Source organism: Phyllostomus hastatus, unplaced genomic scaffold (genome assembly GCF_019186645.2).
Source record: "Phyllostomus hastatus isolate PE091 unplaced genomic scaffold, TTU_PhHast_1.1 phas_scaffold_78, whole genome shotgun sequence".
NCBI classification, from domain to species: Eukaryota; Metazoa; Chordata; class Mammalia; order Chiroptera; family Phyllostomidae; genus Phyllostomus; species Phyllostomus hastatus.
The window spans coordinates 92,653,371-92,678,955 of record NW_025334041.1 but is presented as its reverse complement, the minus strand read 5'-3'; the positions used below and the strand labels follow the sequence as shown (position 1 = coordinate 92,678,955).

Genomic DNA, 25,585 nt, shown 5'->3' with positions numbered 1-25,585 from the left:
TTACTGCAGTTCTTAAAATGGGAACCAGGTCCCTGAGTTTTCATCTTGGATTTGGTAGCCTTGAATAAGTAGTTATCTAACTTTCCTGTACTAGGATATCATGAATTAAGTAGGTACCGCTTACAAAATTGTACCTGGGAATAATTTATTCAGAATCCAAGAGGATGAAGTTAGGGCACACTTAAGGAAAAATGAGTCATCTGAATCCATTGCTGGGTGACAGAAGAGAAGGATTGGTTTTTTCAGAGGCTGTAGTTTTTTGTACTGATAGCTTTGTGGGGAGTAGAATAGAAATTTAAAATGTTCAATAGCAGTTGTATAGATATTTTAAAAATTGTATTTTATAGATAAGTAAATTTGAGTATATTATTACAAGCACCCAGTAACTACAGGCATGTTTTGGATGATGATCCAAGTAGATCTATGTGAATTAAATTAAATTTACAAGTAGATCTATGTGAATTAAATTAAATTTCAGAATTTAAAAAAATTTTTAAAGGGCATCTTATTTTATTTTTCTTGAACTAATACATATAGTGTAATGCATAGATGCTAATTATATGATTTAGTAAGTTTTGATTTATATATATACTTGTGTAATTACTGTTCCTATTAAGATATAGACTGTTTTCATCAGTATGTTTTTGAGGTTTATTCATGTTGGTTTGTATACAGATAGTTTTTTTCATGGCTTAGAAGTATTCAATTATGTACATATACTGCAATTTAATTATTTATACTATCCCTATTGATAAACATTTGCTCATTTACAGTGAATATTATGAATATTCACTATTATGAATATAGCTGGTATATATATTACTACTGTACAAGTATTTTGGGGGGGACAAATGTTTTCATTTCTTTTGGGCAGATATCTAGGAATGGAATCACAGGGTAATAGGGTACATAAATTTTTGACTTTTAAATGTAATCCCACCAGCATTATAAGAAAGATTCAATTGATTAATAGCAAGAATGGCATCTTTTTCAAAGCATACATTTATAGCTTTGGGGCATTCTATTTTGGACCTGGAATATTTTCTTTATTTATTTACATATGGGCTCTGAAAATAGGCTTTAAGGCGTTCTGCCAGTTTTGCTGATTGGGACTTAAACTTTGTGGAAAGTAACAAAATAAGATCATCCACTAAGTATAATAGATAAATATGACTACAACTGTAAACATTACAAATAGTCCCTAAATGTATTTGGCTATCAACAGAAAGTGATTTCCCTTTTAATAATTAGATACCAGCTATTATCTTAAGGAAATTATGAAACATAATGAAATACTTTAGGTTATAGGTCAATTCAGAATACTCATGTTTGAGGTTAAACACACTTTTTATTTAGTTGTATTTTTAAAAGTCAAATAATTTTTATTTTAGGTCTAGATTCTTTTTTATATTGTATCAAATGTTAATTGAATCCATACAGTGAAATACAAATGTGAAATGCAAAAGTGAGGCTACAGGTTGGTTTTTCTCAGAATGCAATATTTTCTAGAATTATTTCTTGGACTTCTTTTCCAGTTATGATGCTTTTAATATTTTATATAATTTCTGTATATTTTAGAATCATTGTGTTTTATCTTGGAACATAGTACAGGTGTACTTCTTTAGAAAAGTTAATGAGACCCCAGAGTATGTTAAGCTTATCACCGCATATGCATAGTATGTTTGTGTGTGTATATGTGTGTATAAAAAGCTGGCTTATAAATTGTCTGCAACAGCTAAATAAGGATATAAAAATCAGTCCCAGAAGCTGTGGAGGAAATGATTATGATATTACTGTAAAAATTAAGCAAATAAATTTTTTTGAACTTTGAAAAGCTCAAGATTCATGACATTTTGGAATTCTTAAAAAAACCCCCACAACTAACCCTTGTTCCTAGCTGTTTTTTAAAAATTAGCTATCAGTTATATTAAACTCAAGAGTAGAATCATTGTTTTCTTCTTTGAGTCTATTGTTTTCTAACATTTTTCCTTTAAAATATGTTATTTGCTACTAAGTCCCACTGAAATCACTTAGGGGATAAAAGTTCTTTGCAACTACTATCCAGAAAATATTCTAGTTTTTCATTTTAAATATGTTTTTGAAAAGAGTTTGGGCTACTCAATTATCAGTTTTTTAAAGCATCTATATAGCTTACTATTTATCTTGCCTGATTCTGAATATGTCTACTATTTTTTATATTGGTGGATTGAAAATTTTCACTGACACCCAGATAACTATCAAATTAGACAGTAAAATGTTAAGACACATTGCATTATTTAATTCAAAGTGTAGTTCGCAGTTTATTGCTCACTCTCTTTGAGTACATGTGTATTTTTATAGCCAAATTTGCAAAGAGCTCATTGTTGAATCATTTTCTATTGAGAAAATAATTGTCATTGCTAATTAGCACAGTATGCAGCGATGACAATTATTTGCAGCTTCCCCTCCTCATCTTAAGTCATAACATTTATAATAAAGATTATTAGGCTGCAATTGATTTGTATATGCTTAAATAAATTATTTTTCAGTACAATAGGTGATAATATGAAGCAGGGCAATTATGTTAGACCAGAAAAATTATGGCAGAGTAGTCTATGTCTTAAATCTAGCAGTTGAACTATTAATTTAAGCTCACAGAGAGATGGGAGAATTCCAAAGGGGAACCAGAGCTCTAATGTCCTCACTAACTTTTTGATGGCATTACTACCTTTACTTCCTTGCTCTGTGGTTGTGCTGTAGCTTTTACGATGCACTATGATATCAAGACGAGGCTACAGTTGCAGAACTTTACCTTACAATGGTGGTGTTGGCAGCTCTAAGATAACTTTATATGTGACATCCTAAACTTTTAGGTATATGCAGTTTTAAAAATTGAAAATTATCAACTTAACAACTATATGACAATTACAAATTTTCATTGAAATATTTTGATTTTGTAGGAACAGAAATAATAAAATGAGTGCTTACTCTGTGTTTAGTTCCATACAAGGTACATAGAAAGTACAAGTCTTTTAGGTAAAGTATGACATGAAATAATTAGAAAATAAGCATTCTATTGGTTAAGTATCCCAAATTGAGAAATGTTGCCTTTTTTCCTAGGTCTGCTATGGCAGATGACAAAGGATCTGTAATGTTATTAAAAAGTGAGAAAAATTGTATAAGGGAGGAACTGGATAATTTTAGCCATTATTTGTACTACGATACTGGCAAATGATTAACTTGCCTTTCATTACTACACTGAGGAGCTAAAGCTGTACCTGTGTTTTTGTGCCTTATTATTTTATAGGGAAATCCTTTCTGTTACCCTGAGTGGAAACTGATCAGGGTTTTACAGTGCAGATGTTTGCCAATATGATGCACTCTATGTTAAGTTTTTATGAACTTGAATTACTGTTCCTGTATATATATGTACAATTAGATGTTTATTACCATAGCTATTTTTATATAGTTACCATTATTAGACTTTTTGGTGTCAAGAACTGGAAGAAGTTCCAGCTCTTGCTTCCAGTTCTTGAATTCTGTTTGAGGTGGAGGTTGTAGTAAGCTCTTTGAAAATAGGAATGCCATTCTTTTTTTAATATTTGCCACTATGTTCATCCTTAATCCTTTCCAGTAAAATTTACTTGTTTTGTTTTCTGCCCAATATATAATAATTGTTAACATTATAAAGCTGGCATTGCCAGCTACTCAGCTGGCAATTGATATTATTACCTTGTCCTCACTTAGCCAGGCTGTACAGTCTCTGGAAGGAATATCAGGAAGCCAGAGCTCTAACTTAGTTGGACATTTTTCACTGGGGAGAGAGATGATGGTAGAATGGTGAGAAAATGGCAGCACACTGGCAACTTGGGAACTAGCACCCTTCCATCTGCTTTTATTAAAAAAAAAAAAGATTTTAGTTTAAGCAGATTGTATTTTTGTTTGTTCAGCAGTTGAATTACCATTTGCTGATTCAAGACTGAAGATTGAAAGAGGTCATTTAAGAGGACCAGCATTAGGAGACCTGAGGAAATTATCTGAAAACACCATCTTTTTTTAAAAAGTAGTTTCTTTTTTATTGTATTTTTTTTCCATTACCATTTATCCCCCTTATATCCTCTTCTGCTTCCATCCCCACCCCCACCTTCGGCATTCACAGCACTTGTCTATGTCCGTGAATTCTTTATCTTTTTTGCTTTATCCCTCCACCCACCAGTCCTCCTGAAAACACCATCTCTTAATTGCCCAGTTGTTAGGTGTCTTCCTCACACCTTGCTTTCCCCATTTTTGATCTGTGTCATGCATATAAAAGTTAAGACCTTAGGGATAGAAGACTGTTTTCTTGAATTACTGTGTGAGTCAAGGGTAGACCTGGGCATGATATTGGTTGGATAAAGAACTCTAAGCTTGAAAATCATGGAGTCTGATTCTTCTACTGATTACTAGTAGGGGTCCAGGCAATCCATTTACTCTTTGGTTGCTTCATTTTTCTTATCTGGATTTGAATTAAATCTTCTAAGGATATCTTCAGGTATAAAATTCTTTTATGGTCATTTTTTTTAATGAGGAATTTTTCAAAGACTCTTATCTTTTCTTCTGTGGTTAGTAAGAAAAGTTGTTATTCTGCTCTTTCTTCTTATGTTTCTGTTGTATGGGAAAGCTATGAAAATATAAATAGGGAAAGTTGGAAGAGACCAGAGAAGTAGCCTGGTCTACCTTCACAATACATGTTAACTACAGTTGTCATCAGTCTTCAGAATTAAGTGTGTAGAGTATGCTGAGGGGTGTTTTGATTAAGGATTATCTAAGGTGAACAGAAATTTACTTTTCAAAATGGAGATTGTTTACTTCATGGAGCTTTTGTTATAAGACTATCAACAGGTGTGGAAGTAGGCAGTGGAATGAGTAGATTAATCTCTGGAAATGTTTTTTAATCAACAAAACTGAGGTGTTTTTTTCTTTTTTTCTTTTTTACCTTTGGGTGTGGTGTACTAATGTGGTGAGTCTCTACTTCCCCTTTCCTCACCTGAAGTTTTGTGATTGGGGCAATGGAGAGAATAGAGGGTGAATTATTGACAATTTTTGAGTTGGAGTGGGAGAACGTTGCTAAACTTGTATCTTCTGCTGGTATTTTAACTAACAAGATCTGAAAAGATTTGCATGGATATAAGTTTCTGTGATCTTGACTCCTTCTCAGTTCTATTTCCTGAGTTCAAATCCAATTTCTGCCACTTACTTGCTGTGTGATCTTGGGCAAGTCTGTGCCTTGGTATTCTCGTCTGTTAAGTCTGCTCCCTCACATGCATCTGCACTTGCATACTCTTACCTTCTTTCCTGCTATGGAAGAATGAATGGTCTGTGCTCCCAGCAAAGGAGGGTCTATCTCCTTTTGTACTGTTAAAGACGTTATTCTAAGTGGAGTGGGGGTGGGAGGAGATGGAGGAATGTGTCGGGGGATAAAAGGTGATGGAAGGAGGCTTGACTAGGGCTGGTGAGCACACAGTACAGTATACAGATGATGTGCTGTGGAATTATTCACTTGAAACCTGTATAATTTAATAACCACTGCCACTTCAATAAATTCAATAAAAAGGACATTACTCTAGTAATTATTTCTCTTTTGCATCATTAAATTTTCCTTCTTAAGTGGATCTTTCCCATCAGCATATTTTTCTCTTACTAAAAATTTCTCTCTAACACTATTTCTCCCACCAATACCAACCAGCTTCTCTTTTCTCTTTCAGCAAAACACCTCAGAGGAGTTGAGTTTACTTGCTCTCCTCAGGTTCTCTCCTCCTGTTCTTTCTTGAACCCAGGCATTTGCCTCATCATTCTACTGAAACTTCTCTTATGAAGTCAGTAATAGCTCTACTTTGTCAAACCAAGTGGTTATTTTTCAGGCCTCATCCTATATGAACTACTAGTAACATTTGGCACAGGTGATTGTTCCTTTCTCTTTGAAATGTTTTCTTCACTAGACTTTCAGGATACCAACAGTTCTCTAATTTTCCTTCTGCTTTACTGACTCTGCTTTACTGATTCCTTTACATTTCCTTGACCTGTTATTGTTGTGCTCCAAGTTTCAGTGTTTGAGCCTTCATATTCTTTTTTTTTAAATAATTTTTAAAAATATTTTATTTATTTATTTTTAGAGAGGGAAGGGGGGGAGAGAGAGAGAGAGAGAGAGAGAGAGAGAGAGAGAGAGAGGAGAGAGAGAGAGAGAGAGAAACATCAATGTGCGGTTGCTGGGGGTTATGGCCTGCAACCCAGGCATGTACCCTGGCTGGGAATTGAACCTGGGACACTTTGGTTCCCAGCCCGTGCTCAATCCACTGAGCTACGCCAGCCAGGGTGAGCCTTCATATTCTTTATCTGTACTCACTTCCTTGGCATTACATCTACTCTTAAGCTTTAAGTGTCACCTGTATGTTAATGATTGCCACATTTGCATCTCCAGGCACACATATATCTAGCTGCCTATTTGAACATCTGTACTTGACTGTCTAATACAGGGGTGTCAAACTCATTTTCACCACATCAGCTTTGCAGTTAGTTGCCTTTAAAGGGCTGAATGTAATTTCAACTCCTTAACAGTTAAGGCGTAGTTAAATTTATACAGTCCTAAAATATTTCAGCCCTTTGAAGTCAACTGCAAGGCTGATGTGGCCCTCAGGTGAAAATGAGTTTGACACCCCCGATCTAATAGGTACCTCAGATTTGATGTGTGTAAAAAAAAACTGAGTTCCCTATCTTCCCAAACTTGTTCCTCTTGCAGTCTTGCTGATTTGTTAATAGGCATTTCTTTCTTCTACTTGCTCAAGGACAAAAGCCTTAGAGTAGCCTTGTCTACTTTCTTTCTCCCATACAACCAGACAGCAAATCTTGTTGATCCTGTTTGAAAAATATGAAAAATATTTTAAGAATCTAGCCAGTTTGTACCATCTTTCCACCATCCCAAGCCAAGTCAAGTCACTGTGAGCGCTCCTCTGGTTTATTGCAGTAACTTCTTGGTCTTCCTGTCCTTCTCTTATGTCTGGAACCCATTCTTGATACATTAACTGGATTGAGTCTCTTAAACCATAATTTAAATCATCATTTCTCTGCTTAAAACCTTTTAGTGGCTTCCCTTCTTCCTCAGATTACAAGCCAAAATCTTTGCAATAGCCTCCTAGATCACTGTATGACTGGGCCCTCTGTTATTTCTCTGACCTTGTCTCCTGCTGCTCTCTCCTTTGATGACTGTGCTCCAGCCACATTGGCCTCCTTGTGATCTAACTGCCTCAGCACCTCCCAGTTGCTGTGCCTTCTCCCTGGAAAGTTCTCATGTATTTACATATCTGATTCTTTCACCTTTTTAAAGGCATTCTCTTTTAAGTGTTACCTTCTCAATGACACTTTCTCTTACTACCCTGTTGAAAATTGTTACTTTCTCTTCCCCCCTTCATCCTTCTTCTCTACATCTGTTTTTCTCTGTAGCACTTAACCTCTGTTTAACATACTATGTATTTTACTTAATTATTTTGTTTGTCTCTCTCTTCCTACTATACTGTGAACTCCACTGAAGCAGATTGCTTTTTTTACTACTCTAGTATCTAGATGGTGCTTGGCAGGTAGTATCAGCTGAATGAGTGAGTGAATGAGGGAGTCAGTGAATGAATGGTAGCTACCTCATAGGGTTCTTAGGCAGATTAAATGAGTTAAACATAAGTACATTCCAAACAGGGACTGATATAAAGGAAGTACTCTATAAGCTGTTAGGTTTTATTGTCACCTTCACAGAATGTCCATGGACAGTCCTGCAGCCCATAGAGATGAAGACTTAGTTGAGATGTTTTGGCATACCTAATCTTCCATCAGCTTTGGCTGGAAATGCTAACACAAAGGAATAACTATAGTGGTAACTTCCAAATTTGGGGGGATTCCTTAGGGAACCTTGATAACCAAGATTTACAAGGGAAAAAATATCTTTAAAAGTATACATGCTAGAAATACTAACTGAAAAAACTGTTTTCTTTTTTTTTACCTGTCCTAAATATTGAGAGTATAATGGGAAATGAATTTAAATTCAAAGCATACAATTACTTTCTCCTTTTGTTTTTCCTTTTTAAACTATTTTTATTGTTATTCTATTACAGTTGTCTCAATTTTTCCCCCTTTGCCCTCCTCTACGCATCCCACTCCCTCATCCCCGTTTTTCCTTTTAACAAATGATTTTCCCTTTAAGTTCCCTGATCACAAAAATAATTTTAAAAATATGTCTCCTAATAAGATTTTTATCCAATCACAAAAAGTACCTTTTGAAAATATGAAACACCTCAGTTTTGCATCTTCTTTTGTGTGTGGGTGGGAGAGAGGGTGAAGGTTTGTTTAAAGATGTCTTCTGTAGCTGTCATGTGATATAACTGTCATGGCCCAAGTTTAATGCTTGGAAAGTTTTATTTGACGAGTTATTTTTGTTTCAGGGAGTCTACAGATCTATTTGATAGTTAAGTAGACTCAATATGTTTTTGTAAATTATTAACATTGCATTTCCTGTACTTCATATTGAAGCCATTATTTTTATTCTGGTAGGCTCATAGCTGGCAACCTGGAATAAAAAATCCATACCGTGGTGTTGTAGTGTGGCCTGTTCCTGAAAATATTGAAATCACTGTGACACTTTTTAAGGTAAGTTTCATTTTTATAAGTTAAATAATTTATTATATAACCGTGGTTCTAAATCACAGAATATTTCAATATTCAGTGTTCTATACATTTGAGTCCAACCTAGTGCCTTAGTGTGCATTATTTTTAGGGGTATAGCAGTTTATTAACAGTGCAAGGGTAGCAGAGTATTTCATGGTCTATAAAGTCAGAATAATTTTGTAGTTCTTTTGAACTTGTTATAATTAAGTTTAGTTGGAACATTTCTTTTACTACTTCCTATGTCCCATCCACAGGAAACTTTAAAGTGCTTTTTCTATGGAAAGTTGAGAACTGTGGAATTCTTAGTTCTTTATCTCACTTTGTTAGCCTTGTTTGACTAATAACAAGATACATCTTAAAATTATGCCCTGGCTGGTGTGGCTCAGTGGATTGAGCACTGGCCTGTGAACCAAAAGGTTGCTGGTTCAATTCCCAGTCAGGGCACCTGCCTGGATTGCAGGCCAGGTCTCTGGTGGGGGTGCGCATGAGAGGAAACCACACATTGATGTTTCTCTCCCTCTCTTTCTCCCTCTCTTCCCCTCTGTCTAAAAATAAATAAATAAAATCTCTAAAGAAAATGTAAAAACTAATATAATAAAATAATAGTTACTATTAAAAAATTAACATTTGATAGATATTTTAGTGGTGGTAGAAGAAAGTTTTAAGTTGCTATTTGGTAAATATTTCATTGATATTAATATTTTATAAATACTGTAGCTTAAAAACAAAATTCTAGTTGTAAATTTAAAGTATAAATTCAAAAACATAGGTGTGTATATACCTACCAGCCTAGTTTATGTGCATGTTTTTTTCCTTAAAGGTCTTCCATATTTCTTGAAACACTGTAATGTATTTTTCGCACACAGGGTTAAGTACTGGGATATTTACTTTCCTAACCAACTCCTTACCTACTCCAAAAAAAATGATGGGGACAACTGTGTCTCAGTTTTAGCTTCTTTGAAAATGTTAAAATTAGTAAGTGAATGCTTTATTTCTTCTTTCAATCATTCCAATTATATTGAAGTTACTTTTGCAGAAGGACAGGAGGAAGAAGGACATCTCATTAAGCATAATTTAGTTACATAAAGTTTGTGAAAATTCACTAACTAAGGACATTAAATTTATGTAGGGAAATGTTATATGGCTTAGAGTGTGAAATCTCTGTGTAAAAAAAGTTTCTTTTGATTTTGTGACCCATTATATTAATTCATCCAGGAACTGCTGTAGAGGTCAAGAGAACAAAACAACGTGATGAATGTTAACGTACTAACCAATGAATGGAATACTACTTTTAAATGCTGTTTCATGCATTCTGTTTTTCAAAACATTCTTAATACTTTATGTGTATTTTATACTTTTGATATTACTGTTATTGGCATTGTAACATTACTTGATTATGCTTATCATGTATACACCATACTCAGTTTGTCTAGGGAGAAATAAGGGGTAAGACAGTAGCTACAGTTACTTTTTACTCAGGAGTGCCAGAAAAGAAATAGGAGTGCCTATTGCCTTTCTGATGGCTGTTTTAAAAACCTGTTATTAAACCCCTCTAATCCATATTTTTCCTACTGGAATGATACAAATAAGCTTAGAAGTTTACTGTGAGACCTTTGGAATATTTCATTTAATTCTCACAGCAACGCTAAGGTTCTGTGGTTATTTCTGTTGTACTGTTAAGGCAACTGAGACTAGAAAAGAAGGAAACTTGCCCAGACACATTGTGATTTAGCCCTGTTCTTTATTCTACGTTTTACTGCCTAGTCTTTAATAAAAAACAACTGTGAATATAGATTGCAATAAAAAATCTCTGATATTCTTGAAGAAGATTTTTAAGTAATCTCTTGATTGTTTTGATTTAATCTGTTGCTTTTATTGGTAAAGCAAATGAATGGACATAGTTATACAACTTTTTAAAAAACAGGATGATAGAGAAAAACAGGGTTAGAATAGAGCTGACAACCACGTGTTTGGGGAAAGGTTATCACTGAGTGATTCTGAGCTGAAAGTGGCTGTTGAAATATGTTACTTGAAAGATTAGGAGATAAGTGGTGTTTTCAAGTACTGACGAGAACGGCATATTCTTATCACTGAACTTTTATGACTTTGAGTGTTATATTACAGTCTGGAGAAAAAAGCCCCAGATACCCCTTCCTCCCTGGTTCACTTGTGCTGAGGCAACCTTGTTATCATTTAAAATATTTAAAGAATATTTTCAACCAATACTCTTAAATCTTTCTGACTCCCCCCATCCCACCAAATTATAATAGAAAAGAGAAAAGTAAAACAAGCAAAACAAAACAACTTTTTATTCTTTCATGGTGATTTTTGGAATTTGTTTTTGAACATCATTGAAAATATTCAAGTGGAAAACTTTTTATATTCCCACCCCCCCTTTTTACTTTACTTTAATAAAATCTTCACAATTCACTTAATCTTGAAACTTGCAAATAGGGAGGGACTACTTTAAACCCTTTTTGCCTGAAGTATAGTATTCATGGAGGTGTGCTCATACACAAGGTACATTTTAAAGAAGTTACCAGTGTTTTATTTTTCTGTGATTTAACTAGAAATCAGTTGGTTCAGCTTGCATGCTTGTTTTTGAAATTTGAATTAGATTGAAAATTGATGTTTCTAGTAAGTGGATAAAAAGCCTTTTAGGGTTTTGAGAAGGAAAAAGACTTTGTAAGCCATTTTCAGTTTTTCTCTTCACTGCAGTGGTAGGAAAGGAGACTCTAAAGCTGTGATTTTCAACCTTTTTCATCTTATGGCACACACAAACTAATTACTAAAATTCTGAGGTACACCAAAAATATATTTTTTGCTGATCTGATAAAAATGTATGTGTAATTTTGATTCATTCACATTGGATGGCCATTGTGTTGGCTGTTGTCATTTTTTTTTAAAATTTGAGAATCTAAGAGAAAGGGGTCAGTGGCCTTAACTAGTCAGGTATTGCATGTTTTAAAAATCCTTGCAGCACACTGGTTGAAAATCACTGCAGGGTAGAGAGGAGGATACAAAGAAGGCTTAATTGATTCGAGCTGAAAGCAATCTTTATTACAAATGTTTTTGTCTAGTAAATAACATAGTTACTTGTGTAGGTATTCCATTTTGAAATGTCTTGAGAATGAAAATTATTGTTGCTGTTTTACATGTTTTTATTGACTTTGCCCAATCACATTGTTCCTTGGCCCTATTAAAATTGTTCTTTTAAGAATAATACATCATTGGTATTTAAAAATAATGTTTCATATGCTTTGAGAATTAATGTGTGCTATGTAAGGTACTCTTTAGTATTTGTTAATTTATAAGATATGTATTTATTAATCCATTCATTAAATATTCTTGAGAATCTGCTGTGTGGCTGGTACTGTTTTAGGTCCTGGGGACATGGTGGGCAAACTGAACCAACACTGTGGCTGAAATTAAGGCAGATCCCAAACCATAACATAGTTTTAATACCTATTAGTTGTTCACTGTGGAACAGCACATCTTTCAGGTCTCAGTTTTGTTTTCTGTTACAGGGGAATAAAAATAGCACCTCCTTTATAAGTTCTTATGATGATTAAAACAGCACAGTAATTGGGGCAGAATGTGTGCTCAGTAAGTATTTTGTTTTGCTCTTATTAATTGTACTAGCTGAGCTACAACTAGACTGCATTCCTCAACAAAATGAAGGGAAGAGCAGGTAGGAAGGGTGGTAAAATATCTCTTTCCCTAGCTTTGTGTCACATTTTATTACTTGGTCTCTAAAGTAGCATTGTTTGTGCCCTAAATTCTTCATGGAAAAGCTTCTTCAAGCTTAATTTGTTTGTTTATTTTTACTTATAGAACTTTCACTTTAAGTAATGGAGTAGTATCTTCCACAGGACTAACTTTCTGACAGATACCAACTACAAACCCTGAGCAAAATATTTTTAAAAACAAACAAACCAATACCAAAGTGTACTATAGAGCAACCAAGAGCTGTCAGGAAATGGATGCTATCTATCCTTGAAGGAAGTGAATGGTATTGGTTGAGTAATGTAAGTGTATACTGTGTTCATAGATTTGGAGAATTAACATCATCAAAATGTCTCTACTACCCAAAGCAATTTATAGATTCAACACAATTGCTATTAAAATACCAGTGTCATATTTCACAGATATAGAACAAATATTTCATAAATTTATATGGAACCATAAACAACCCTGAGTAGCCACAGCAATTTTGAGAAAGAAGAACAAAGTTGGAAGGATAACAATACCTGATATCAAACTATATTACAAGGCCACTGTAATCAAAATAGTCTGGTACTGGCATAAGAACAGACACATAGTCCAATGGAACACAATAGACAGCCCAGAAAAAGGTCAAATATTTAACAAAGGGGGCAGAAGCATAAAATGGAGTAAAAATCGCCTCTTCAGCAAATGGTTTTGGGAGATCTGGATAGCTACATGCCAAAAAATGAAACTTGACCACCAGCTTACACCATACACAAAAATAAACTCAAAATGGATAAAAGATTTAAATATAAGTCATGACACCATAAAAGTCTGAGAGGAGAACATAGGCAGGAAAAGCTCAGATATTCCTCACAGTAATATTTTCAAGCTTTATTTATAGTATTCTCTCTCCATAAACCTAGTTCATAGGCAGGACCAGGGTGGGGAAACAAGTTTCAAGTAGAGTTCTCCACCTTTTGTTCCCTTTTACCTTTCCTCCCTCGCCCTGCACATCACCACCAAAGGAACTCCTTTTTGACAGGTTTTTATCCTATTTGTGTGAATTTACTCATACAAATAATTACCTTAATACAGCTTAGAATCAGTCACCACCATGCTGTTACAGTAAAAAAACAAAAACAAAAATGGTAAACAGATATAAAGAAGTAAAACTAAGAAGTTTTGAATTTGTCCCATAGGTATGTAAGAGTCATTAAAGAAATTTGAATTGGTACTAACATGGTCAGAACTGTGGCTTGGGAGAATTAATATGTGTACAGGATTGATTGGAGGGCAGAGAGACTGGAGAATGCTGCAGTTGCTTTTACCTAGGCACAAAGTGGTAACAGCCCAAACTAGGCTGTGGCAATAGAAACAGAAGATTAATAATAGACTGAAGTGGATCAGTCATGAATAAGATGCTTTCCTAGGAGCAGCATGTGGGACCCGAGTCCCAGTAGGGGAATAGCAGAGTCCATTTTCCATTTGTGTGCACTCACTCATTCTTAGATTGGGATGTTGAGCCAAAAGCCTTCTCTATTTAAATATTCTCACACTCCCACTCTGCCTGGTGTGGCTCAGTGGATTGAGCACCGGCCTGTAAACCAGAGTCACCGGTTTGATTCCCAGTCAGGGCACATGCCTGGGTTGTGAGCCAAGTCATGCCCCCAGTCGGGGGCACTCGAGAGACAACCACACATTGATGTTGATGTTTCTCTGCCTCTCTCCTTGCCTTCCCCTCTCTCTAAAAATAAATAAATAAAATATTTTAAATGTTCTCTCACTCTCAATACTTTCTTCCCTTTCCCTCCTCTAACACATGGAATTGAACTTCAGTAACTTAATTGTGCATACAACTTGACGCTGCTACTTTGTTTTTATGTGATGTACTCAGTTTTACCTTTTCTAATATCTGGAGAAGTCCTACACCATCCCTTCTGACCCAAATGCTTTCTCTCTCATAAAGCTTTTCCTATTCATTCCTGTAAAAAGTGATGTGTTGTTTTCCAGTATTTGATAAAACCATGTATTTCATTCATCACATATTTATTTAGATTAGTTTTTTTTTTTATCTTTGAAGGCAGAGACAGCTATGTTTGGCAGCATGTAGCACCTCTACACTTCCTTCCTTATATAATAAGCACCTAATACATACTTGTCAAATAAATACTTGCAAAAAATGTGCATCATTTTTTAAAGGTAGTATTTGGTGTAGTATCCATTCCCTTTCTCAAGTTTCTGAGGCCTTTCCAGGATTAATGAGTGGATGGAGTTGGGGGTATCAGCAGTCATGCCAATTTGCCATTTTATATAGATTATGAAGTCCTTTGCATTACTTTGAAATTCCAGATGTTTACATAATCTCTGCTTAGAAGAAAACCCTGCCTCAAGTGGTACTTTTTTTTCTTACGTGTATAAATGTAAACTACTTACATTTATACATGTAAGTACAAGTTTGCTACATGTAAGTAGTTTTACATTTATAAATGCAAACTACTTTCATTTATAAAAATGAGGACAAGGCTTTACATAAGAATCTAATATTCTAAAGAAAGTGCTTCTTAATAATTCGCTTGCTAAGTTATCTGTCTCTGATCAAGTTTCTTTTTATCTTGTCATCTGTGCTATCCTGGAAGATGATATGTATCGATATAAGTAAAATAGAGACTTTCTCAATATAAAATAATGCTTTAAATTTAGAGAAATTGTGGAAGTTTCATAAGAGTAGGCCATTCTGCCTCTCTTTTTTAAAAAGCTGGTAAAGCCGAAAGCAAGGCTGTCTGCATTCCATTGATTGAATTAAAGAAATGTATTGCGACTTTATAATTTTGCTTTTATTGCAGGATCCTCATGCAGAGGAATTTGAAGATAAAGAGTGGACATTCGTCATTGAAAATGTAAGCTAATGGCAAATTCTATCACCTTTCACATTTTTGACTGTATATATTAATTACTAAGGTACACTAGCACTTTGGTAATAGGAGAAATGTTGCCTTTTAAAATTAAATAGTGATTTGTAGCTTTTAGAAATTTTTTTTAAGATTTTATTTATTTTTTAGAGAGGGAAGGGAGGGAGAAAGAGAGAGAGAGAGAAACTTCAGTGTGCGGTTGCTGGGGGTCATGGCCTGCAACCCAGGCATGTGCCCTGACTGGGAATCGAACCTGCGACACTTTAGTTCATGCAGCCTGTGCTCAATCCACTGAGCTACGCCAGCCAGGGCTAGCTTTTAGAAACTTTTAATGAAACAATAACCAATAGCTGAATTACTTGTCAGGAGTACTTTTGTTTAAACTATAAAAGTAAAAATACTTTTCAGTACTAAATTATATATATACTTTTTGGGTCTTCAGGGAAAGACCATTTCTTATATATCTTTTTATCTGTTTAGCATCTACCATGGTGCTTCTCACATATCAAATTGTCATTTACATCTGTGTTGAATGAAATCATGAGTGACTTGAAATCTTTTTAAAATAAAGCACATGCTTTAACTTTTTGTTTGAGTTGAGGGATTCTTGATTGGTGCTTGAATTATCATCTTTAATTTACATATTGTGGAATTTTAAGTGACTGACAGGTGGGTTTAGTAGGCTCTAGTTCAGTAAATATTTTTGAATGGGGATTAGGGAAGATAGTAAATGAAAATATAGTAAATTAAGAGTGTGTGTTCTGGAGTCAGATGTGATTCCAGTCCCTGGCTCTCTCACTCACAAGCCGTGGTTAATTTCTTAACTTCTCAGCCATAAATGTGGTTGTTGTGAGGATTAAATAATGCTAATGAATATTAGTTTTTATAATTGTCATCATCAGTGTTTTCATAATCACCACTAAAGTTCTAAAAATATCTTTATAACAGATCTGTAATATCCTTTGCAGTGTGTTCTTCCTTCCCCAGTCAGCTTATTGTGTGATTTTGTTTTATATCTCGGTGGTAGAAGGATTCTTGCACTTTTTCCAGCAGTAACTGGGCTGTTTTTAGTCTGAAAGATCTGAGAAGCTTGGGAGGGAGATCAGTCCAAACACAGCAGGTGGAGTTCTGATGGCTGCATATCAAGTCAATGTCATGTTAAAGGTTCACACATGTTAATAACTCTCACTTTTCTGTTGTGCTAGACCTGAACATTATACTTGAAATAGCCACTGAAGTTTTAAAAACAAACAGAGACTTCTTGAAATTAGTTACAGCTTCAAAAGCTAGCTTTCATTCTCACATCAGGAGCTTTCCCCCAGTGAAGAACGTTCTTTTGGTTTTCAGTACGAATGGCTGTGTCATATACATCTGAAGTCTGTTAGTTGATGTATTAAAGAATTAGCGAACTAAATTTGGAATGTAGTTAATGGTAAAAATATGTAAGAATTAACTTTACATTTGTTGAGAAAGGTGTTATTACTACACAATGACTGTTAGGGTAGAAGCATACCATTAACAAATTTCTGAAGGATAGGTTATGAACTAATGAACCTACTGAAAGGTAGAAGTGGGAAAAAAAACAAAGAAACAATAATCAAAGCTGTATGATATGGATTAGGTTTGAATGCAGAAGGCTTTCAAATCTATAGGATTGTAGGGAAAATTCTTTTATTAAAATTTGTGTTGCAGATTTTAAAAAAGTATTTGAAGGTTAGTAAAGAAATATTAAAATTTAAAGCGAAACAGTAAGATTTAAAATGGATCAGGAGATAAAGGGGTATATTTTGAATTATCCTTTTTTTTTGAGGTTGTGCTTTTCAAATAAAAAAGTGTTTGGGTATACTTTTAATAAAAAATATATTTGATTCAGCTCAGAAATTTATTTTGCTCATTTGCACATTTCTTACTCAGAGGTTGAAGTTGCTAGAAATGTGACTGAAGTAGGAGAATGGCCATGGGAGGAAAATGAAAAATGAAATATGTTACCATTTCTTTTCTACAAATGTTTGTTAATAAAATTTATAAAAATCCAATAAATATTATATAGATGGCATTTAACTATTATTTAAATTTAATTAGATTTAAATTTTACTATTCTATCCAGTGATTTTGAAGACCTTACTCTAAGGTGGAGATCTCAGCCATCATTATGCTTTTTAGTACTGAAAGATTTTCTGCCTCTTTGTCTCTCTGCCTCATATTCTTGTTTGAAAAAAAATACACTTTTTTCTCTCTCATCAAAGCATAGAGAAAACATGAACTACTGATTGGGTTAGAAGTGAGTAAAATCTTGGTTTTGTATCTTCAAAACTGGTGACCCTGAGTATATTATTTTCTTGGGTTCAGTTTTTTCATCTGTAAAATAAATGTTTTCTGTTAACTGATCTTAGAAGGCTTTTGTAGGTTTGTGACTTTGTTTTTGTTGATAAAAATATCTTTATAAACTTTTTAAAATTACCTTTTTGTACGCAAATTTTTGATATTCAAGTTCATGAAGAATGCAATATTTAAAATAATTATCTAGTGTAGCATTTTGTAATAAATCAACATATCCCTAATTTACATCTTTCTTTTAAAAGTCCATGTCAGTATTTGTATTTTTCTGTGTACTTTTAAATCTGGAATGTAATGTGAGTATTGTTGTTAGTTTCCTATTCTGAACTTTTTAGCACAACAGTTCTTTGCTCCTACTTCTTATTTCTATAGTAGTTATTTCCTATGCCAGATTAAAAAAAAGAAAAGAAAATTGTGTGGGTGGAAAAGGTAAAAGGGAGTAAGAGGTACAAACTTCCCAGATATAAAATAACTCACAGGGCCTGTAATGTACAGCATAGGAAATATAGTCAATAGTATCTTAATAACCTTCGTGTGGTGACAGATGCTTACTAGATTTATATCAATGATCATTTTGCAAGGTATGTAAATGTTAATAACTTGTATTCAGTGTAATATTATATGTTAACTATAGTTTAATTTGTTTTAAGGAAAGTTTAATTGTAGTATAAACTCACTTTTCATGTTTAGGAGATATTAGCCTTTGTAGTAGAAACCTAGTTTTTCAGCCATGGGGTGTGTGTGTGTGTGTGTGTGTGTCAATCTTTTAAGAAATAGCCAAAACGTAGCATAGCAGAATCTAGGTATTGAGGAACTAATTGGAAAAAATTAAAATTAATTAGAATGTGAAAGGGTGGGCACTTTATATCTATCACTGTTGATTACAACAATTAATAATGCTTGCTAGGAACCCAAATGTAAGAAAATAACATTTATTAGATGCATTTCTTATGATTTTATTATTGTTGGCTTCTACCTGTTTTAACAGCAGATGTGTTTTTAGAGACAATTATGGCATTTGACCTATTTTACTAGCATTATGTTTATTTTTAAAAAGAGGTTAAAGAAAGTTAAGTATTAAATACATCTATTACCATATTTACTCACATTATATACAGTTACCAGACTTCAGAAATATTATGTAATTCCTGTATTCTTAGTGTACAGGAAAGAGCATGAATACACATTGTAACTAAAGCATTTAAATATATTAAAAGAGAACATACTAATTTACATACTTGAAACTAGAATAACTATCACAAGTTGTGATCTGGCTAGTCTCAAAGGATGAGGTTGTATAATTAAATCTAAAACAAAACAAAGACAAAAGTAGTGTATTCTCACCTAGAAAACAGACAAGAATTGGGCAGTACTAACTTAGTTTCCTTCTGCCCAGACCGACTCCTATATAATGAGAGGAATAGATGAATTTGAAGGATAGTGTTTTTCCTTCCTGCCTTGGTGTAAAGTCTTTTTATCTGCTCTGGAAAATCTAGGTTAGTTGTTTGAGATGTTAATAGGATCTCTGCTTGAATAAGTGAATTTAACAGGGTTCTGTTCCATTTATTTCCATATATACCACAATTTTTTTTTTTACTTAATGTCTTTTGTGTAGTAGGTACTCAGTATACATATTTGTTGAATGAGTGAGTGAATGATTATAGTTAAACTCAATTAACTGTTACAAATCCTGTAAGGATTATCATTTTTAAGAGAGGAATTATAGCTCTTTCTCTAAGCAGCCTGATGTGACCTCTGAAATGGTTCTTTATTCAGTTGACCCAGAAAAGCTCACAAAATCATGCAAACCAAGAGGTTTAAATCTTTGTGTTCACTTTAAGAACACTCCTGAAACTAACTGCCCAGGCCATCAAGGGTGTACATATTGGTGGAGTTGGTAGGTGTGCCCAGGCCAGATAGTGGGCCTGGATGCAGGGTCAGAGGCCCAAAGAGTGCTGATTTTTTTGCTGCACATGCTTAAAAATGCAGAGGGTAATGTTGAACTTAAAAGTTTAGATGTAGATTCTCTGGTCATTGGACATATCCAGGTGAACAAAGGTCCCAAGATGTGGCACAGAATTTAGAGCTCATGGGTACATTAATCTATACCATGAGCTCTGCCTGACACATGGAGAGGATCCAACTGAAAAAGAGCAGATCGTTCATAAACCAGAAGAGGAGGTTGTACAGAAGTAAAAGATATCCCAGAAGAAACTGAAGAAACAAAAACCTATGGCCTGGTAGTAAATTCCTCATCAGATGAATGCTAATGAGAGGGGCTGGAGGGAGACAGAGAGACTGAGATTCAGATTGATTACATAGGTATCCATCAACAGTATTGAAGAAAAATTTAAAAAGTAGTCTCTAGTGGCAGTGAGATAATATATTAAGGATCCATATGCCATTACATAGAAGCTCTTCTGATCAACCTCTACTTAATTTACATAGATTATCTCATACTTTTTATTCCATCAGTAAGACATTTTGGTTTTAACCCCACGTGTCAACATGGTAAGTAAGCTACTCTCTGACATACTCCTATGCAGTTTAAGATGTAAATTGGGTCTGTCCCTTAAAAGACTTCTTATAAGGTTGCTGACCTGTTATTGTTAATTATAAGATTACATATTTCATAGGCCAATGAAATGCTAGTTTGAAGAATTATTTCATGAAAACTGTTAAATGCTTTGAAAGAGTTGATAAAACTGAGTTGTTAGAAACTACAGTGAAATTGGTGGATATACAACTAAAAACTTGGGGCAAATTTATAAAAACCTGGAAGAAGTTTTTATTCAGATTGCTTCTGTATTCCCTTAAGTATTCATTTCATTTAAAAGATATTGAAATGTACTAATGATGTATTAGGAGAGTTGATTATACAAGAAAATTGACAACAAAGTTATACTCAAAGAAACCATAAAAACTGGTGAGTGAGACATTATGTATTAAAAAAATTAAAATGTGTGTCAGTATTCATAAATTCTTCATTTAATAGACCAATTCTTTGTGCAGTTCACATTAAGAGGGATTCTACTATAAATTTACATTAAACAAGTCATTCTCATGAGGTTTGTTCATATACTCATCTATAGGATTAAATAACTACTCTTAGATATTTTTTAATATCTAACATAAATATATAAATTTTTTAATATTTATATATACTGAACCAAAATTCAGTATATATAAACATTAGTTTTTAGGTTGTAGCAGTTTGCTTTACAGTATTCCTCCTAATCCACAGGAGATACATTCCAAGACCCCAAATGGATGTCTAACACTGTGTATAGAATCATATATATACAGAATCAAAGTTTAATTTATAAATTAGGCAATTTCATTGATAGAATATTCATTCTTTCTGTAGATTTTAGCAATCTTAGCACATGATTTTTTTTCTAAGTCAAGAACTTTGACCTTTTCACTTAAAGGAGGAACTTTGCAGTTATTTGGCATATCTGAATTGCCAGCATCAACTAATCTTGTGCTTTATGGCTATTATTAAGCAAAAGGGGTACTTGAACACAAACGTTGCAAATTGTAATACCTCCAGAGTCAACTTGATAAACTAGAAGGCTACTAAATAACTAATGGGCAGATAGTCTGTGCTCTGGACAAAGGGATGTTTAACTCCCTGGCTGGATAGAGTGGGACACTTCATCACACTGCTCAGAGGGCATGTAATTGAAAAGTTATGAGTAGTTTATTTCTGAAATTTTCCATTTAATATTTTTGGACTGCAGTTGACTGTGGGTAACTAAAACCTTGGAAAATGAACTGTTGGCAAGATGGACTACTATAGCTAACATTATCTAATGTATTTTAACCTTTCAAGTAAATTAACCAGTATTTAGCTAATTTATTTACACATTCCTTAGCAATTAATTCACTGTAAGTGTATTTTGTGCTGGTCCCTGTTCTAGGTACTTGAAATGGATTGGTAAAATACAAAAAAAAATCTCTTCTTCATGGGGCTTACATTCTTCTGTGTGTGTGTGTGTGTGTGTGTGTGTGTGTGAGAGAGAGAGAGAGACAGAAAGACAGAGAGACAGAGACAGAGACAGAGAGGGAAGGGGAGAGAGAGAGAACAAATAAATATGTCAGATAAGTGCTCTGGAGCAAAAGCAGGGAAGATATGGATAGGGACATATCTTTTATGTCCCATTTTATTATGTGGACATAATGAGCCTTCTTATTACTTGTGAGGCCCCCAAAAGATAATTCAGATATACTTATCAAATTAATTTAAAATATATTTTAATAAGAGTTTATTAAATATTGTGATGTATGAGAAAGTTTAAAAATAACCTTGAAATTCTATATAAACCTTTTTTTAGGTTGCAGCTCCCCTCAGTGGTTAATGATGAAATTGACTCTTGTCTGTAGAAATAGGTCTATTATTGTAGCAATAACATATTACAAATGATGTATGTACTCTGCCTTATATTTTAAATGTGCTTGCACATTATGTACAGAAGAGCTAGTGAATTTCAAAGACTAAAGTCTGCCTTTTCTTGTAAAATCTAGGTTTTGTTTGAAAGTTTTTTGGTAAATTGTCCTGACACTAAAAGGTGTCCTGACACTTTGAATGGAAATTTTAATACCTTTCGTTTCCTTGCACAATCAATAAAAAAGTTTAAAGTTTTTACCTAATATAAAACATCCCCCAAAACAGAGATGTCATTAAAATATATTACCCTAACAAATTTATTTGGCACTTACTGTGTACCAGATACTACGTAGAATGTTTTATACACATTTCATTTACTCATTACAATAATTATAAGTCAGATATTAATAACCTTACTTTACAGATAAAGAAAGTAAGAATTAGGTTAAGTAACTTGTTCAAGGTTACATAGCTAAGAACTCAGGATTTTATTTAGTTTTCTTCATGGTCTTTGCCCTTAACTTCTATGCAATAACTACTTCTCTTAGAGACAAAGATGAAAAGAAATAATTTGAAATTACAGAATCATAGAGAAATTTTTAATCTGCCTTCTGTAGTGGGAAACCTGTGAGGTAGGTATATATTCAATTAGTAAAGGTAGTCTTTAATTATGGTATATTTTCAGGCCAAAAGCTTTTGGGATTAATCATTTGAGCACTGTTGAGACATTAAAAAATGGAACCCCAGAATTTATCAGTTCCTAGATTTTAGAATATTTTTTTTCTCAAAGCAAACTTCTTGCCTCTTTGTGTAAATTGAGAGTGTGCTGTCTTCATTTTATTGGTTCTTTTGTTTCTGGTCACAGGGAAGATATCCCAGTTTTTTGTGGGCTTTCTTCTTTGGACCAGAAAGCCACTTACACATAAGTTTGGGAGAGGAAACATCAATTGGTTACCTCTAGTATGTGCCCCTTTCAGGGACCGAACCCACAATCCAGGTATTGTATGTGCCCTGACTGGGAATTAATCAGTGACTTTTCACTTTGCGGGATGATACCCAACCAGCACCGACAGGTCAGGTCCATAAGTCAGACTTTTAGAGGTGATTTTACTACTGCTAGCTTTGTAACCTTGGACAAATTATTTGATCTTCTATAGCTTCAATGTACTCAGGTATAAAATTATGGTATTAATATCTACTCTGTAGGTTATTGAAAATTAGAAATAATGTATGTAAAGTATCTAGCTCAGTAAGGGGTAGCTACTTTTATTATTTTTTATGTCCTTTTTATATTTCTCTATGCCCTCTTTCTAGAGGAAGCTAGATTTCCAAATTTATTGTTGCAGGACTTTAGTGTTTTGACTCCGTTATACCACTTCTGCCTCTCAGTGACTTCTAAACTTGATCATGTTAAATAAATAACAAGGCAACTTAACTTACAAACATGTCACTTAGATTAAACTTTAAAAAATATTTTCATCTTGCAAAACTTTTCAGATTTTGATGGATTAAATTTATAAGGAGAAGATATCCTATCAGTTTGTTTTCTGAAATTAAACAAGTACTGATAATTTATTAATATCTTCCCCTGGGCTTGACAGTCTGTGTTTGTGTTTATCTATTCACAATGTAAATATATGGTTGTACTCCAAAAACAAATATAGGTGAATCTTAAAATGTCCTTAATTTTGGATTACTTATAATCTGTATGCCTGTTACTAGTGCACATTATTGAGAGTGGATACTATAAAACATGTTTCTTTTTTATCTACTATAATATGATGTTCACCTAGGCAATTGACATTGTGGGTTTTACAGGGTGGGGCAAAAGTCGGTTTACATTTGTGAATACACAAAATACAGCACTTATTCTTATATTTGTTAATTGTTGTATTACTTTTCAGATGAATAATTGTAAACCTACTTTTGTCCCACCTTGTATTTTCCTGTGAAGCCATAACAGTTATATTTAGGTAACAAAACAAGTGTTTATCTTCTTGGTGCTTTAGGTTGTTCAACTAAAACCAGAAGCAATGTAAATGGTTATAAATGTGTAAATTATATCCATAGGTCTAAATTTTATAAATCTAAAAATTTTCATTCTTAGAATCTTTTGGTTTTTTAATAAATCCAAAAATGCATATTGATAAAAAGTATAATCCTAGGTTGAATTCATGTATTCATTCAGTTATTCTGCTAACATTTAATGTGCATTTTCTGTATGCCTAGACATTTTGTTAATATTGAAGATACAGCATCAGTTAAGACATGTAGAGTTTTGATTATGAGATTCTCCTCCCATATTTTAACTTCTCTGAAATTTGGATCAGCTTACATTTTTAGCGTTTCACAACTATAACTGGTAGTTGGTTTTTTTTCTTTCTTAGCACTATATGAAATAATGGCACATCACTTAAAAACCAAAGGGGACTTACAGTTGATGTCCTAAAGTAGCCTGTTCTCCTGCAGTGTTTAAACTAGTGAGGGAGTCATGAAAAGGAAAGAAATACAAGAAAAAAGATACATATCCTTGGGAGACCATAAAGAAGGGCAGAGTCAGGAAAGACTTTGTAGAGGACATGGCTGCAGAGCTTTAGTTTTTAAGAAAAAATGGAGTTATGCAAAAAAAAAAAAGCATTCTAAACAGGAAAGAAAGCTCAGGTAAGGGCAATGGTGAATTTAGAGTAGTAACCATTCTTGATGAGATAATTGAGAGAAAGAATAATAATAATAAAAAAAACTAAACTCTGAACCAACCAAAACAAAACCTGAGCTCCTCACTAAAGATCATTAGACCTCTATTTTTTTAGACTGTTAACCCAATAAATTTAATAATAGCCAAGTGATTAACTTGAAGTACTGTGTCCTCCTTAAAGGAGATCCGTGGGATATCAAAATATGTTTTCTTGGGGCCATCTATTCAGTCTTTCCCACTATTTTTAACTGTGACCAGTGAGATGGGCAGTTTGGTTCCTCAGTGCCTTTATTGCTATTTGTTTGATGTTATCTCCAGAAGCATTTTAAATAGAAAGGATAAGACATTAATTATGTTAATTCCAAGGTAATACTATAAACTCTCCTCTGTTTTTTTTCTTTTATTAGTTTACATTGTACAAGATTGCTTGTTCAACCAAATTTACCTGACAAGATTATAACGTCCAGGAATGGAAGTTATATAATAACTTAAACAATACAATGTAAACAATATAAAAATCACAGTTTCTGGCTTTATTAAATTTAAGTTTGAATCTTCCTCTGAAATCAAATCAGTCTCTTTATCTCACAAACTTATATTCTGATAATTACCTCTACCATTTTTTTCAGAGGGAAAAAATATCTATATATCTGTATAGATATCTGATATATATATCTATATATCTATATATTATATATGTCTATATGTCTATATATTTCTGTTTTGGGCTGTTCGGTCATTTGTTTTGTTTATTTAGATTCCACATATAAATGAAACCATACAGTATTTGTCTTTCTTTGTCTGACTTATTTCACTTAGCATAATACCTTCTAGGTCCATCCATGTTGTTCAAATGGCGAGATTTCATTCTTTTTATGG

At 33.6% G+C, this 25,585-nt stretch overlaps 1 protein-coding gene across 8 annotated transcripts in view; it reads left to right on the top strand.

Moving 5' to 3' along the window:
- Positions 1-25,585, top strand: part of EHBP1 (EH domain binding protein 1) — a 364,981-nt gene that overhangs the window by 64,898 nt on the left and 274,498 nt on the right. For all 8 annotated transcript variants that reach the window (XM_045827361.1, XM_045827362.1, XM_045827367.1 and 5 more), the window contains exons 4-5: positions 8,551-8,646; positions 15,219-15,272. In XM_045827361.1, the coding sequence (XP_045683317.1) occupies positions 8,551-8,646; positions 15,219-15,272 (150 nt within the window). The remainder of the gene's footprint in view (positions 1-8,550; positions 8,647-15,218; positions 15,273-25,585) is intronic.